The sequence below is a fragment of the Ptychodera flava genome, chromosome 11 (genome assembly GCF_041260155.1).
Source record: "Ptychodera flava strain L36383 chromosome 11, AS_Pfla_20210202, whole genome shotgun sequence".
Classification (NCBI taxonomy): domain Eukaryota; kingdom Metazoa; phylum Hemichordata; class Enteropneusta; family Ptychoderidae; genus Ptychodera; species Ptychodera flava.
The window spans coordinates 16,560,480-16,576,713 of record NC_091938.1 but is presented as its reverse complement, the minus strand read 5'-3'; the positions used below and the strand labels follow the sequence as shown (position 1 = coordinate 16,576,713).

The 16,234-nt window shown below is 39.6% G+C and overlaps 1 protein-coding gene across 10 annotated transcripts in view; it reads right to left on the bottom strand.

Moving 5' to 3' along the window:
- Positions 1–16,234, bottom strand: part of LOC139143659 (dual specificity calcium/calmodulin-dependent 3',5'-cyclic nucleotide phosphodiesterase 1A-like) — a 280,905-nt gene that overhangs the window by 221,971 nt on the left and 42,700 nt on the right. For 2 of the 10 annotated variants that reach the window (XM_070714162.1, XM_070714163.1), the window contains exon 1: positions 11,793–11,941. The exons of 6 other annotated variants lie outside the window; for them this stretch is intronic. In XM_070714162.1, coding sequence (XP_070570263.1) covers positions 11,793–11,838 — 46 coding nt within the window. In that variant the 5' untranslated portion in view covers positions 11,839–11,941. Of the gene's footprint in view, positions 1–11,792; positions 12,196–16,234 lie in introns of those variants that run through there. 2 more of the 10 variants (XM_070714167.1, XM_070714173.1) reach the window with 2 other exon arrangements.

Sequence of the window (16,234 nt, the reverse complement as noted above, 5' to 3'; positions counted from 1 at the left end):
CCCGCCTGACACAGCCTTCCGCTCTCGAGGAATACGTCATGAGCCGTGACTTTATACAATGCCGGCACAGATTTAGCCTGAAAGCATTTCCTCGTTGTGAGAAGGAGGCGTATAATTCCAGTAATTCTACTATACCCTTCACGGTAACATATTCTTTAACGGTTAATCTGAGAATAGGTGTAAGTACGGATCTAAGGCCAGGGCATGCGACCCTGACAATCATTAATGTATTATTAATGGTCTTAAAAGACTGTGAACATGCCAGTTTGCAAAAAAAATTGTGTGAAAAAAATATCTGAGTATCGAATTTTTTGCGTCTCAAATCTGCCTGATATAAATCGTTGTTTGTTTTGAACGATTTGTTAACCACATTTTTTTAAAAACTAGAAAGAAACCATGCATCGATAACAGTGGCATAGACAGTGTGATAGCGGCAACTCTCTGACACCTCTGGCTCGCCGTCCATCAATCTTCGCTGTTCAAGATGCAAAACACCCCGCTCTGAAGGATGTGCACCTTAATCCACTCCGGCAAAAAATCACATTAACTCCGACGTGAGATTCAAAGTTGCCTGGAAATGTGTCCATTTCATTTTCCAGGTTCCGTCCTAGATTTGTTTTATGTTGCGACACAGTTGGAACTCAAAATACGATTTGCATTAAATAGAGGCCTGTCATAAAGAGAGATTCGACAGCTTGCCGTCCTATTTTGCGAATGCAATAAGCTGTCTCCATGTTGAAGACATCTTACGAATATTGAATGAATTTTCACGGCTACCACTTTAATCACGCCTGCCTGAATGTTGCACTGTCTCCACAGCGCATGCTCGGTAACACCCGTCTTTCTCCATGAGGCAAATCGTCCTTGCTAAGTTCACTCAATTAGGTTAGAAAAACGATCAACCAGAAAACAATGAAAGTGATATGATGCAGTTGAAAGGGAAATACTCTTTTTATTTAGGAACGTATAAAATCAAGGAAAAATCTGCAATGTATGGAATACGTACACGATGATTAGTCCAACTTTTATTCTTTCACTGCGTCGAACTGGATGAAAAACCCATCAAACAGTTGACAAGCAAGAGATACTAATCAAGAAAGATTTGCTTTGAAGGTGTTAGTTTGTTGTTAGTGATGAGATGAAAACCCAAGTAGTTCACACGACTGAAGATCGTGCAATGAACCACTAGCTTTGTCCGGCATGTCTCGTTTGTATCGATGTTTACCTGCCCACTTTTGGTACAGTGTTCAGACATATGCTAATAGTAAACAGTCCCTCAGAAAAAATCTGTGCCGCCAATCTCGTCGAATTTAACACTGCTTGGTGCTTTGCAGCTGCTTGGTAGCACACCTCCATGGAAATCCACTCATCTCATCTTGGCAGTGCCATCAGGCTGCTGTACAAGCGTGAAACGCACAGCGAAGGGAGGCTGATCTGAAGTTGCCCTAATCGTATGAGATTTCCGCTTCATACGGTTGTGATGGTAACCGATGTACCATATTACCATCCCTAAGTGGATGGATATGGCTGAATAGGCCTGGTCAATTGCATTTACTTATTCTTCAAACATCGACAAAGAAATCCTACAAAGTACAAAACTCCCTTAGCCGCATCACTTGTATAGAATATAACGTGACCAACATTTACACTGCAAGTTTGTTTCCATCCGGATTTGGGTCATTTTTTTATTCATGGTGCGTTTGTGGCTTTTCTCTTACAGCTTCTTTCACTGCTGATGATAATATGATGTGACGTCACTTCATAAGAATAAAACAGTCTGAGGTGGTCGATTTAGACGGGGTCGTCACCCATTCGAGTGTCCAAATTTAATTTGTATGCAAATGATGGGAGACAGAAGATTGCAAGTTGGAGTACATGTGAACAGAGAGGCTAGGTCAGTCTGATATTGGATTAAATTTCACTTTAAGACAGAAATTATGGTATGTATGTATGTATGTATGTATGTATGTATGTATGTATGTATGTATGTATGTATGTATGTATGTATGTATATGTATACAAGCATGCATGCATGCATGCATGCATGTATGTATGTATGTATGTATATGTATACAAGCATGCATGCATGCATGCATGTATGTATGTATGTATGTATGTATGTATGCATGCATGTATGTATGTATGTATGTATGTATGTATGTATGTATGTATGTATGTATGTATGTATGTATGTATGTATGTCGGGAGATGTGAGTTGACACTCGACTTAATTAGAGCATTAAGTTTGCTTGGTCGTTTACTGAACTCCTGCCGCGGTTTCAAATCAACGGAAACCAGTTTATGCAAAGATCAACTTGTGTTGTAGAATGGGTCACTCTTGACTTACAGGTGACATGTCTTGAATAGAAACCCTGTTGCATTGTGGGACACCACATTTCCTGTCTAAATAGTGCTGATTGATGATTTACGTCACCATCGCCGTACAACAATAAGGGCCGCCATTACCGCGTGTCTGAATCCGTCTCGGACAAAATAGTCCAAATCTAATCAGCTTTTCAGACACAAAACGTGAATTATTTCATTAACAGTCGCTACACGCACCATGTCAATCGCCTCGAAGGATAGAAATTATCCCTGTTATGTTCTAGGCTACTAGAGAGTGTTTGCCATGGAATAAAAAGTAATTTCATTTTACTTTACCTAGACAATCTTAACTTTAAAGTGTAAGGCTGGCTGGCTCAGTATCCAACAGTGTACATAGCATCGATATAACGACGTTAGTTTTGGTAGTGACAATTTTTGATCAGGTGTGTCTTCTTCTGGGCAGGATGACGCGCGACATTTCCTGATTGCTGTATGCCTTGTTTCTTCTATGAGGATTGTGAGGTCAGCGTTCCACATTGATATTCCTGGAATTGTGAATCGCGTGACATTTCGCCACGGAAAGAATTTGCTTCTTTCTTTAATATTTCATCATATTTCCTCAAGTGTTTGGGTCAGCTATCTCTGAGACAAATATGATAACTTCCTGAAGAGTGCTACTCATGTATTTTTCAGTTTCTCATAACTATGAATATTTAACATACACTCATCGTCGTTAAAGGCATGCTCAAATGTTGCCGTGGGCTTCGTTGTGTGGCCTTATCTTGTCATAAGAAGTCTTAATATTTCACAAAACAAACTTATATCTCAGAAAATATTCTTAATATTATTGTACGCTTTCAGAATCATATTCCTAGGTTACACATATCCTGCAAAAAGGCCCAATATCCCAGTTTGTTTAATTTTTGTCTGTTTTATATCTTAGTATCATATTTTGACATAGTTGTCTAAACCGTTTAAATTTATCTAAATGCATCGGCACACTTCGGCAAATTTCGACATTCGTCGGCATTCTTCGCTTGAATTCTGTCGAAACTTCAAGGATAGTGGAATTGCCCGAAATGTAAGACTTTGTTGGCGATATAAAACCAAATTTTTGATTGACATGATGAAGGCACTTTATGTATCGTTCGTTCTCAGCACGAGTTTAGAAACGATCTGGCAAGTTGCAGAGCTTTTGCATATTGTTTATAATTTCGCAGTAATGCTTTCAGCAAGATTAATAGAGAGGACGAAAAATTTAATTAGCTGATTTGAAATTCACTTTTGGAAAAGTAATTAAAACACATGAAATATTTATCGAGATATAGTGCAAGAGTGTCGGGGCTATTATCGGGATATTTGCCAGTGGAAGAGAAGTCAAAGCGATGACAATCTTTCATGTTTTAATTGTTATTATCAACAACCTCACACTGCTTGCTTATTTTCACTTTAAAGATTAGATATTATATAATATGTATACATATATTACGTTGAAAAAATTTGAAATCCTGAAAACATAAGTAACGATCATACTCATTTCACACACAGACTATACGGCAATGATTGATAGAACACTGCACGTTTTGCTGGAAAACAACACATTCTGTCAAAATTTAGTTTGCAGTAATAACCAAACTGATCAAAATCAACTAAACGTTACTGTTCCTTACAAACTCGAAAACACTGTCATTCTTTTACCCGGCGACATCTAGTTGAGATGACTCACGTTTCGCCAGCAGCAAAATTACGTAATCAGATGACATACAAACAGATAGCTGAGCATCAGGTAGCAAATGTGACGTTGTTATCTGTCCAATGGACATTTCACATAACGAACATGTTATTTTGCGTTAATTGCAATGAGAAATACTAAGTATCATGTTTCGAATATGCGTCTTTATAAATATTGTATCTGTTGCGATAAAATTACAGAGGAATATTCTGATAATTCTGCATCCGTGTCGCTAATGATTCAGATAATCATGGTAGACGGATCCATTGCAGATCCTTTGCCAGACGTTTTGCTCTGGTCGGCATCGACACAGCAAGCAGAACTCCGTATCCCACCAATATCAGAATATCACACACATACCTCCTCACCGCTCGCGCTCTACCTCAGTTGTAAAGTGCGCGGGAAACCAAGCTAGGCAGGAGCCTTATGACATGTGTTTGTCAGTACAAATCTGCCGTCCGTAAAGTCGTGTCAATTTAAGGAAACGTACAGTTGTTACCCTGCTAATATGCATCGATCATAAACTAATTCGAGAATCCGATTGAAAATACTAGACACATTGCTCTTCATCTTCCCGGTTATAAGCAAGAATTCTATACATTGGAGTAGTAGCAATACCATGAACTTTGACCCTATTTCAAACATAGAGATGTCTACCTTATTAAAGCATCAAAAATCCTACACCGAAAATTTGCTATGTGCAGTGTCTCGGAATAGAAGTTCACAGCCAACTGGTTAGCTAAATCTCATTGACATGAATGAGTCGTTTCCACATAGACAATCAGCTTCATAATAGCCTTAATATCAGACTCCTTAAGTTGGTGTTATTAGTTGAAATCTGCCAATCAGCTTAAGCTTCCTAGTCGCTGCACATACGCCCAAAACTGGTGACGGAAAGATTAGCATAACTCCAAAGCTAAGAGGCCACAATGTTACCCTTTAAGTTGCTGTTAATATTTTAAAATATAACAATCGGCTTTAACCTTTCGAGACGCTGCACATCAGCTTTAAATGAATTCGTGTTGTAAGGATTAGACTATGCCCAAGTTAAGACGACAATAGTGAGTAAAACAAGCACGGCAAAGACGTACAAATAATTAACATACATGTAATAGGCGTACAGAAAACAACTATGCCCTGATCAATGACACAGAAAGATAGACAGACAGACAGACAGACAGACTGAGACAGACAGACTGAAACAGACAGACCTACTTATGTATTTAGCGGCGTCAGATGGCGCTTTAGTTACATCAGATGGTAAAATTAATGGTAGCGCGTTATGTGATTCCGAAAAGAAGTGTCACCACATGTGGACAATTCTTGAATATATTCAGACCAATTTTGAAAGGCATTTACAATACTTTGTCCATCAGATCTGACAAATTAAAATTTCACTGTATACAAACGGTAACAAACTTTGTTAATGCAGCAGTCATCAGCGGCCTCTTATAGGAACTGTAAAACAAAACAAAGGAGAAAAAGGCGCGCCTTTCACACCACTGTATCTGTTAACCCTCGGGGTTATATTATTTCTCGCTTTTATGATAATGGAAGAGAGGTTAACCAGTTTTCCATTGATATTTTTACGCGTCGTTTTGATATCAATTCCTGTAGACGATGCAACTAAAATTGGACACATATGTTTTTTGCTGGTGCTGTTTATAATCTGATCAAAGCGTTGAAGAGGAAGTGTTTTCAAAATTGCAACTTTGGAAACGTGTTTCCACAAACTAATACCAAATGACGTATCGACCTAACATGAATCATGAGTCTGGCGACCGATTTCTCTTTCCTCATGCTGCTCACAGAAAAAAATGCGTTATTCTCCAGACCCCAATACATTAACACCGTTCGGTTAGGGTGTTCGGCTATGTTCCCTCGGGCCCGAAAATCTCTCGACCTCCTCACGGCGGACTAGCGGTGATTCACCTTGCTGTGCATGGCAGCATAATATATTCAACTCAGTCATCGGTTGATAAAACGTTCCGCGACGTTGACCCTATTACATTTGGAATTTTAAGTCTTGCACCATATTTTCCGGTGTGGCCGTTCCCTTATTTATTGCACTCTAGTCATACGGACGGTGCTATTCAAGTGGTGTCAATAAATTATGCCACATGTGGCTTCGACGTTGTGATATTGATTCAAATACGCACAGCACACTCTGATGTGTTTCGGCGTACCTTCCTGTATCGGCACTAACTTTAATCAAAAGTGGGCGTCGATGCTTTCAGTCGCTGACAATTATTTTGATAATTTGAGCTTGTAGGCCCATCGCAACGTCTTGATAACCAAGAAAAATAATCTGTACGAAGCATCAAATTTGAAGCAAATAAGTTTCTTTAGTGACGAATACTAAAACAGGATATGAAAAATTTAATAGCAATTACAAACATCAAGCACAGCTAACCCAAGGTCATATATGTGCAAGTTCAAAGCCGTTGTCTGTCAAAGTATCCATAATATAAATCAGCCCTATCTCGAAAAAGTAGAATATCACGCCGATAATGAACCCTATAACTCAACTATAACTTTTCTCCATTTGACTTCACTGTGTGATCTGTCATGAATTTGGACAAACCGACCGCGAAATTTGTATGTATGTGTGCGTGTTTCACGCATGCTCAGCCGAGCATACAAAACGTTATTAGATATTCATTTCGCACTCTTTCCTAGGGCTGCAGAAAATCCATGTGAAATGCAGCTTCTTCCTCAAACAACTCCAAAAACATGCTACTCTAAAAATATGTTGAACAAACTTGCTGACACAGTCATATGCATGTATCATTGTCCCAGGCTGTCGTTGATATGAGAGATTTACTCAACACTACAATTCATTTTTGTCAACAACTGCACTTTGTACACTTGCACATTGTGTCGGCAAGGATAGTACCCTGTATTTGAAGTAAAACATAAACTTTAACCTCAGCACGAAACTTATAAAGTTTTTTTATAAAGTTACGGCTGCACCGCGTTTGTCCCATGAACAGCCGCAGCCTAAATGACAAAGTACTATCTTTTTACTCCCCCTTTTTTTTCTCAGAATTTTGCCCGTCCTTTCTCGAACACTAGGTGTCATATTATCAGATGTATCACATTATCAGATCAAGACACAACATGGCGTCGCAGCAAGGATGATCTTAATCTAAAGCCAGTGTCTCAAAGCAGAATGCAGACACTCACAGGAAATGAGTTGAAGGAAGGCATTATTTATACATCACGCACATATTAGTCGAAATGGTATATGAAGGTGTTATATCTTAAAGAGGCACTCCCACTTGGTAACATTTTTAAAACACATTTTTTAATGCCGACGGTCGATATTTGACATGGCGACTGCGCGCGGATCGCGAGATATCGATAAAAACATGTCCTCAAAAAAGCTAAAGTTTGAATTCCGGTGGCCCACCTGAATTCAGCTTCCGAACATAGAACATTCGGCACTGGGGCCATTGTCAACTAAGCTATGGAGTACGAGTCTACGCTGACGCTGCTGTACGCCACAGCAGTACCACTCGCGTCGGTGAGCGGTCATGTCCCATCGGAGAAAGCCGAGTCCTACTGACTCGGCAAAAAAAACGAAAAACAAAGTTTGCTGATTCCACCAGAATTCGCATAGGTGACTAGCACAGATAGGAGCGGTTAATACATAGTATGCATAGTGGCCGCCGCGTGGTATGCGCGCATACCACGCGGCGGCCGCTATGTATCGAACCACGCGTAACTGTGTGGCAGACGACAAAATGTAGTCATAAGAGGCAACTAATATTTTACACGTAAAAACTGATATCTATGTGGTATTGTTTCAAAATTTAATACAACTGATTGAGAATAATGAAAACGACAAAAACTAAGGAGAAGTTTTAAAATAGAATTACCAGAGGTAAAGGCATTGATAATGATGTATATAAAGTCATCGCAGTAGGAGGTAAATTAATTGCGTCATTCGAACGTTTTTGGACTCCTTAGAATATCGCCAATCAGCACAACAACGCACTTTCGGGGGGATTTCGGGTCACAACCAGAAACGATCGTAAAACTTCGGGATGTGAAAAATACGCTCGGGAAATGACATGTTTTTATCGATATCTCGCGATCCGCGCGGAGTCGCCACGTCAAATATCGACCGTTGGCATTAAAAAAATGTGTTTTAAAAATGTTACCAAGTGGGAGTGCCTCTTTAAGGTAGTATGCACCTCGAAAGTGAAAGACCTAAACCTTTGCTTAATTAAACTTTCCTTAATGAGACTGTCAGCCATTCTCTTACTAAATCAAGAATAAAAATCGGGGGTCACCGTGCAAATTTTGGTACTACAGAAACAAATGACCCAAGATTTACCGATATTTAAAATTCAAAATGGCCGCCAACACTGTGTTAGCTCTATGGAGAAAAAATAAAATTTTCGATTTTCTAAAAACTAAGCCGGTAAAAAGTTTTCTTATACCAAGAGCTTTAAAATGAACTCCCACAAGTGGTATATCAGAAAAGAATTGTAAAAGTTTGAGAGTCCGAATGTCTGTCCCCGAGGCGCGTTCTACTTTAACACAAACCTTGAAAAAAGGATGACGATGGTTCTTATATTCGAGACAGATCTTATTTCAAGGTGTAAACTATATGTTCAAGTCATATTTGAGTACATATAACCGTTAAACAGATCACCTTATTATTTACGTGGCCTTCCGTAAGGAGATATGACATTTGTAAAAGATGGACAGGTCATGCCGACGGGACTCGCAGTTGTCAATTACGCAAATCGTATTCCCTGGTTCCAAGAATGTACAACGAAAGTTTAGAACTTCCCGCACAATGTCAAAGGTCAGCTGTAACACCGGCGACGTGAAAGGCGACCGACAGATATATCAAACTTCTGCTGGAAGGGGGAAAACCTAAGACGATTACCGAGCGGCAGGAGACAGGCAGTGAAGCAACTGCGCATGACAACTTTAATCCCTTAAATGTGCGACTTTCAAAGTATCTAAGTGCACTTACAAATCATCCAAAAGGCTTAGAGTAACATCTTGAACGGGTATCGCACATGTCCTGCATCTGAAAGATTGCATCTGACTGTAAAAGCAACGGTTTTGCATTTTAACGGTGAAATATTCAGGTGATCTTTTCTAATATTTCATTTTAAAATCTCTTTTCGCTCTACATTTCCTTACAATGTTTGAATTCGTAAGCAGTGTAGCCATGTTAAAGTACGTTGCCTAGGCAGGCGACAAACGGCTGAAAGTAAATTGATTGGACATTACGGATTTGGAAATGTAGCCGCTGAAGTGAGGGAATGTCGACAAATTCATCACAACAACATTTTTACTAACAAAAAAGAGATAGTACTTTGACTTACAATGCGCCGCGTTTTTGTCGATACTTATATTTGATGACGTAGAAGACATTATGATGAAGTATGCCCTATTGACCTTGGACAGCTAAATTCAATACAACGTCCGATTTCCACCATCGAGTTCATTTGCATAAAGTGTGCATCCATCTGGAGATAAATGGATCAATGTATGTAATTCAATTGGCAATTGGCTTGTTCTCGTTGGTCAAATCGTGGACAAATCACAGCGTAGCTAAGCTAACTTTACAGTCAGTGAACCTGGTAAGAATTCATCAAAATGGGATTTTGGTTTTATATGCAAAGCCACACAGTCGAGTTTGTGGCTCAGATTTCCTGTTTTAAATAATTGGTTCCCCTGGATATAGTTTGGCGTTATTTCGTTTACGGATACACCTGTTTGATATTTTCTAGAATGCCTCATGTTGTAAATGTGAGACGTTGAAACTCATCAAGTTGGTGTTTTTAATTATAAACTGAAATTAGGGAAAGTAGAGGGAAGGAAATACGATCCTCAATTGAGATTTGTCAACTACCACAGGCAGTCACATATACAGTGCACTTGGCTGACCTTTATAATTACTCTACATGTTTACCGGGCAGGTGTTCTACGACATCAGAAAGGATGGATAGCCATGGACTGGTGTATGCACGGCGAGCTTCCAAACAGATCATTTGGTTGGTGAGTCCACGCATTTCAATTAGAGGTAGAATGCATTGCTTTACTTTGATTTGGCTAGTTAATTTTTCGTACGCTTGTTCTACACACGTACGTTTGCGACATGCTTTCTCACAGCAGAAAAGACGTTAATCCCCTTCTGGGCAGGACGGACTTTCAAACCCAAACAAATGGTACTTTTTTTTAAAAGAGAACATAAGATCACGCGACTTACACATTAAGTTTTTATTTATATACAACAGTCACGTGATGTTCTTTTTGACGGAAACTGTTATCACTAATGAAGATATCAACAGCATTCGCGAAAAATACTAAAAAACAACTTGTTTTGCATTTACGAAAAGAGTTTTCTCTCGTTTGCAGAGCAGCTTAATCGAAATCTCCGACAGGTAATTAAGTTATGTGGGAGTTTAGTTTAGCTTTAAGTTTTATTGCGTTTCAAGTCGGACGATAGAATTAAAAAACGAAAATGAAATGTGAATGACAAGACAGGGTAGTTTGTGTGTTGGTCTGAGTACATGGCTTCAGTATCACTATCGCGCCACTGCTCACGACTTTCGCCCGGTGGTCATTAGTCCGCATCAATGCAATCTGCTTCTCTCCGACCGTTATCAAGGGAAACAATCACAATACATTACAGGTTTTATGTCTTGGCAATTTTCCTGGGAAATAAAAGTCAGTTAGCGAGACGCCGGAGCAGTTCTGCCGATGAGAAAACGTGTACCACGCCGACAAAACGTGCCTGAATGTATAGAAAGGAGGATTTCTTATCAATAGTAGTCGCTCTTTGCCGATAACACTGACGAAATGGCAGTATATATTACTCAGGGTGTGGAATTAGTAACATATAGGGTGTTAAATGCTGGTGCGAAATGGCGATGTACATGAGGAGACATCCACTGTACGTTGTGATAGGATGATACAATGCATATAGGAGGGACACTTTATCTCACACAAGGTGCGTACAATGCATCATTCACGGCGAGAGATGGCGATCGCCGCTCACCGTTCTCGAGATGTACCCGTCGATTCTCTGCGGAGATAAAATCTCCTAAATAACAAGTCGAGGTGTCGGTACGGGGACGACAACTCTGACCTCGACATCTGCCCGGAAAGTGTTACAGAAATGGAGAATATTCAGTATACAATGATGCATGGACATGACATTCACCAGGGAAATGCAAAGATAACAATTCATAAAAATGTTATTAGATAAAAAAGTTAGAAAATGATAATAAACATCCATCTAGTTTATGTGAGATTTAATTTTATCTTTGAAATGACAAATCTGAATATCAAACCCTTAATCATGTTTACTCTACTTATCAGCTTGCATTTATAAACGTTTCATCTCAATTTCAATATCGACGCAGAATATCTCATAGACTTAAACACACATGAGTTCAACTCTAGCGATTGCTGTTCAACACAGATTAGCAATTGTGGCAGCCGACTAGAACAAGCAAAGCCGGCTTAACGTCTTAACGTGATCAGGTTTTGATTGATGCGGCTGGATATTAAGGCGTTTAACCAATCAAGAAATTCATGGAGTTGCCACATACACAAAAATGACCGGGACGGTTGAAGCCTGTTTTCAAATGGAGAAGCCCTTGCGAAGCAATCTGAAGTGCAAACAAAAAACCAATCGCTCGTTTATGTTTGACAAGAGAAGATGCAATATCGAAGCTGAGTAGAAGAAGTACAGTTTTACCTTTTCCGGTTGTTCTCATTCGGATGAGTCTCGGGCCCCGGCGCATGGTTCCTGGTGACTGGGCTTTCCTTTTTGTTTCGTGCACGAACAGGAATCACGAACGTGTGACCGTGTCGACTGCGCTCTCGCTGTTTACGGTTACCACACAACGATATAGCGTACCTGTGGGGTTGTGACTGTTCTATGAACACGCTTTACGGGTTATGGAGCCTGAGGAGACGTGAGCAGAATAGCAAATTTCTTGCCCCGCTGTGAGAAGGACATGCGAAATTGCCTGCGCTGACTCGTGTGTTTGTGTACAGTCAGTATACGGAGAGTGATATTACTACGCCGGCCGCGACGACGACGCTCACCGATTCAGAACGGTTAACCTCCACGCAGTCGGATGGCCAGTCACGTGACTAGCGGTAATGAATGCGCAGATGCAACGGATTGCAACCGCTGGACTTTTGACGGCCTGGCAGCGAGGGTGGTTGCCATGGTGATGATTAATACAGTGAGAAAGAATAATAAAATAGTTGTCTTGAAGAAAGGCCACGTTTGCCTTTGAATGAACACCAAGGAACCAAAATTATCCGACATTGAGCATTTCATTTTCACTTACACTGACTGTCGTCGATGGAAAACAACGACGTACAATGAAGCGATTTTTGTAAATACAATGGACAAGTTTTATTGACGCAATTCCTGTAAAATTCTTTAAAGCACGGGTTCTCCCCAGAACACAAAGACTTGACCTTGAACGGGGTAGAAATAATTAATGGCAAACAGTTGCAGGTGTGCTGGTTATAGATGAATAAAATGGCTGAGAGTAGAATGTGGGAGTTTAGTAAAATTATATGAATATTGACACCCCCCCCCCCCCCGCCCGCCTCTCAACAATTTGAAAGCAGAAGACTCACAATAAACCTATATTTCTGTCATGAACGAGAATTTTTATTTACCAACAGTGGGTTTTCTTGCGACTTGCAATAACATTGGCAACAGGTTAAAATCTGCCACTGGTAACATCAGAATAAGACATTTCCTAAATTTCGCAAATTAAACCTGATTAAAATTTCACAAATTATGTCGGGCACTGATATTTGCCTGAAATCATTAAGATCATGTTGTCCTCTATCTTTGGCTGTAGACAGCAACAATTTACACCACAGCATGAAGTCTGCTAAACGATATGCGCAGCTCGCAACGCCTCCATATCCCACTTGGGCTTTTCTCTGTGTAATCACCGAGCTTGCACCATTCGTGTATTTGTTTTGTATGATTCAACAATACATCCTTACTCCACACACGCTCCTTCTCCGTCGTCAATGCAATTCAAGTCGCTGTCGCCAGAGGGCGGGCCATCCGCAAGCATTCAAGGAAAGCGTAGACCCTAGAGTTTTTTCTCGAGGGTCTATGAGGAAAGTTAAAGCGATGTTGGAGGCTGTGCAGAAACAACTCGACAGCTTCTCCACTTCTTTACGAGGCGTGGAAGTGTTGTGGGAAGGTTGTAAGCGCTTCGAAAAGGATAGAGTTGAACTTTTGCTCAAAATATCGTCAAGCAACCTTGAAACCGCCCTCTTTCAACATCGATATCAAGAGTAAAAAGAAGCTGTACTGGAGCAAAAATTAACCTAGATTTACCGATATTTAAAATTTTAGATCTTCGACCAAAAAGAAATACCGAGACGATAGAAACTTCATTTATTCCACGAGTTTCGTCTGCACAAGCAGATTAACAGCAAAGTATTCTAAAAACAAATTCATAGTTCGAATATCTGTCCCAACAATGGCATACAAAGATTTGTCTGATGTGAAGGTAGGTCGTACGGAAGAATTGCACTAATGTGTGACAAGAATAACGCACTCTTAAAACTCAATGTCGACTGTGAAGTTGTTCACCTTGAGCTGGTCCTGCTATCACACAAAAATCCATAATTTGATTAGTAACGTGTTAACGCAAATAATTTGCATCATTACGCTAATGGGAAATTTTGAAAACATCACCTAATTTCCACTTCATGGCATTCGCTGACGTCAGACCATGAGAAAATACAACGTAGGATGTCGCCGCTTGACCTTGCAAATGCCCAGTAACCTTGCGTGTGACACTTCTTTATGCGCGAGGCCATCATATCGAACTTTGAATTATACATGCCGTTGGAGGCTAATTACCAAAACTCGAATTTCGGGGACAAATTCAGCGTCACGCGCAATTGGAGTGGTGGATATTCTGCAAATTAAATTGAAATTGACACTCAGGTGAATTAAATGCAGAAGTCAAGTGTGATGTGGATAAGTGAATAAAACGCCATCACGGTCAACTTGGGTTGCCTTGAGCGCGACTCTTGCGGCTTGTCGACCATGTAGGTTCTCTGACAGAACACAGACAAGGAGTTTTTTCTCCTTGTCTGTGGACAGAAGTAGGACACGCCTTAGGAAGAGAAATTCGGACTCGGACTCAGACTAAGTTTTACGATTCTTTGTCGATCTGCAGCTTGGCAGATATTCGGACTCAGACTGATTTTTACGATTCTATATCTGCTGCTGGTGTGAACTCGTTTAAGTTTTGATTGCCTGATGTTTGTGAAAATTCAACTTTTCCTCATGGAGTTTAACATTAATTGTGGCCATTTTGAATTTCAAATTAACTTTAAGGTAAAATGCAAATGTGTCTCTCTCGTACCACTATTTGCACGGTCACCCTAAATTTCATCTCGGTCATGAGAGAGAAGAGTTTAAGGTTATCTTAAGGTGAAGTACTACGAATTACGTCAAAATTAAGTTGTGGTGTCATTTTCTTGAAACTTTGCACAAATATTCTTGGAAGTTGTGCAAGTGCAAAAATGAAATAAAAAATGAGGGTCACCACGCTTGTTTCCATGGAAACGGATGTTAAAATGGCGTCGTTAGAAATAAATAAAAATGATATAATTCACTTAAACTAAAGAAAGCAATTATAAAACGCTTAGCAAATGAGTTAATTTTAATAAATACCAAGACTTAAGATCCTTATTATCGAATGTATAGTTTTCATGATGTTTGTTAAGAAATTTTAACATAAGTATCGATTACAAAATGACGATATCGAAATTATATCACTACATAATTTTCTAATTTTATTCCTGTCGCTTTGAATGGTGTCATTTTGACCAAACTTGGCGAATAAACTCCTGACATAATACCATTTAGTTTACACTTTTAATAAAAGGGTGTCACCACGCTACTTTTAACAATATCTCCAGGTGAATGGGTAATTTGCGCCATATAAATGGGAGAGAAATGTTAATTTTTCGCTCATATTGAATAAAAACCAGCTTCCTAGGGGTCAAAATATGACAAGGTTATAGGTCACATGTATTTCTAAGACACTGGGTCAAAAAATTAGGTAAAAGCGCAATTTCAACAATGACAGGTGATATTAAATACATGCGCTACAAAATAACCCATTTGCGGCAGGCTGGAGTTAAATCTGCGCAGAAACGTTCTAAAGCGTGTGCGCGTCCGAATTCGTCGCCCTTTACCTTAAGGAAAGTTTGGGTAAAAGCTAAAACTTTTAGTTTCGAGGCGATTTCTTGCTGAATTCTAAGCTGCTCGCCTGGAGTACATTAGAGAGTAGATATAAACTTGAAAACATAAAAGCAAGTTCAATACGCGGTCATCGTCCCGGCCATGAAACAACAATATGAAAGCACTACATTTACCGTTGTTATTAGTAATAAAAGTCATTCAACACGAAAATCAGGCGAGCTAAACCGCTGTCTGGTTTTACAGCGAAAATGAAACAATCAGTTGGTTTGATGAAATTGCTGTCGTTGGTGAGTTCAGACAGATCCGAAGCTGATTTGTTGTTGTTGTTCATTACTTCATAAAAGAGCAAGTTTAAATCCAGGAATCAGCGATATGTTGGCATTTGAACGCCCTCACAATCGACGCAAGACAGACTTTTGAAACATCTAGTGACGTCTTTTTACACAAAAGGTGTTAAAATATCATCTTTTTCGAAAAAGAAACTGAAACTTGGCAACATATTAAAAAATATTACAGGTAGAGTGCCCTCGGGGACACATATTCGTAACTCTCAAACTTTTAAAATACGTTTTGGTCTATCACTGATAGGGGCGATAATTTTGAAACTCTTTGGGTAAATAAAGTCTTATTTTTGTGAAACTAAAATTTGTCTTTCCCCACACAGTTAACACAGGGTTTGCGGCCATTCCTCATTCCCTAGTGTGCACGGTGACCCCTGATTTTTATTGTTGAACAGAAGTGGTTTGAAGTGTCTTTACGTAAAGTTTGAGTTCTTTCAGTTTCGAGTCACTTGATAGCAAACTATGCTGAAGAGTGTTTCTGCGGTTGTCCAGTTCTCACCCAAATTGCCGAATTAATGCTGATAATATGAGTTTCCTATGCTGTATAATAGTTTGCTCATTGATATTTAATCATGGTCCAATTATAAC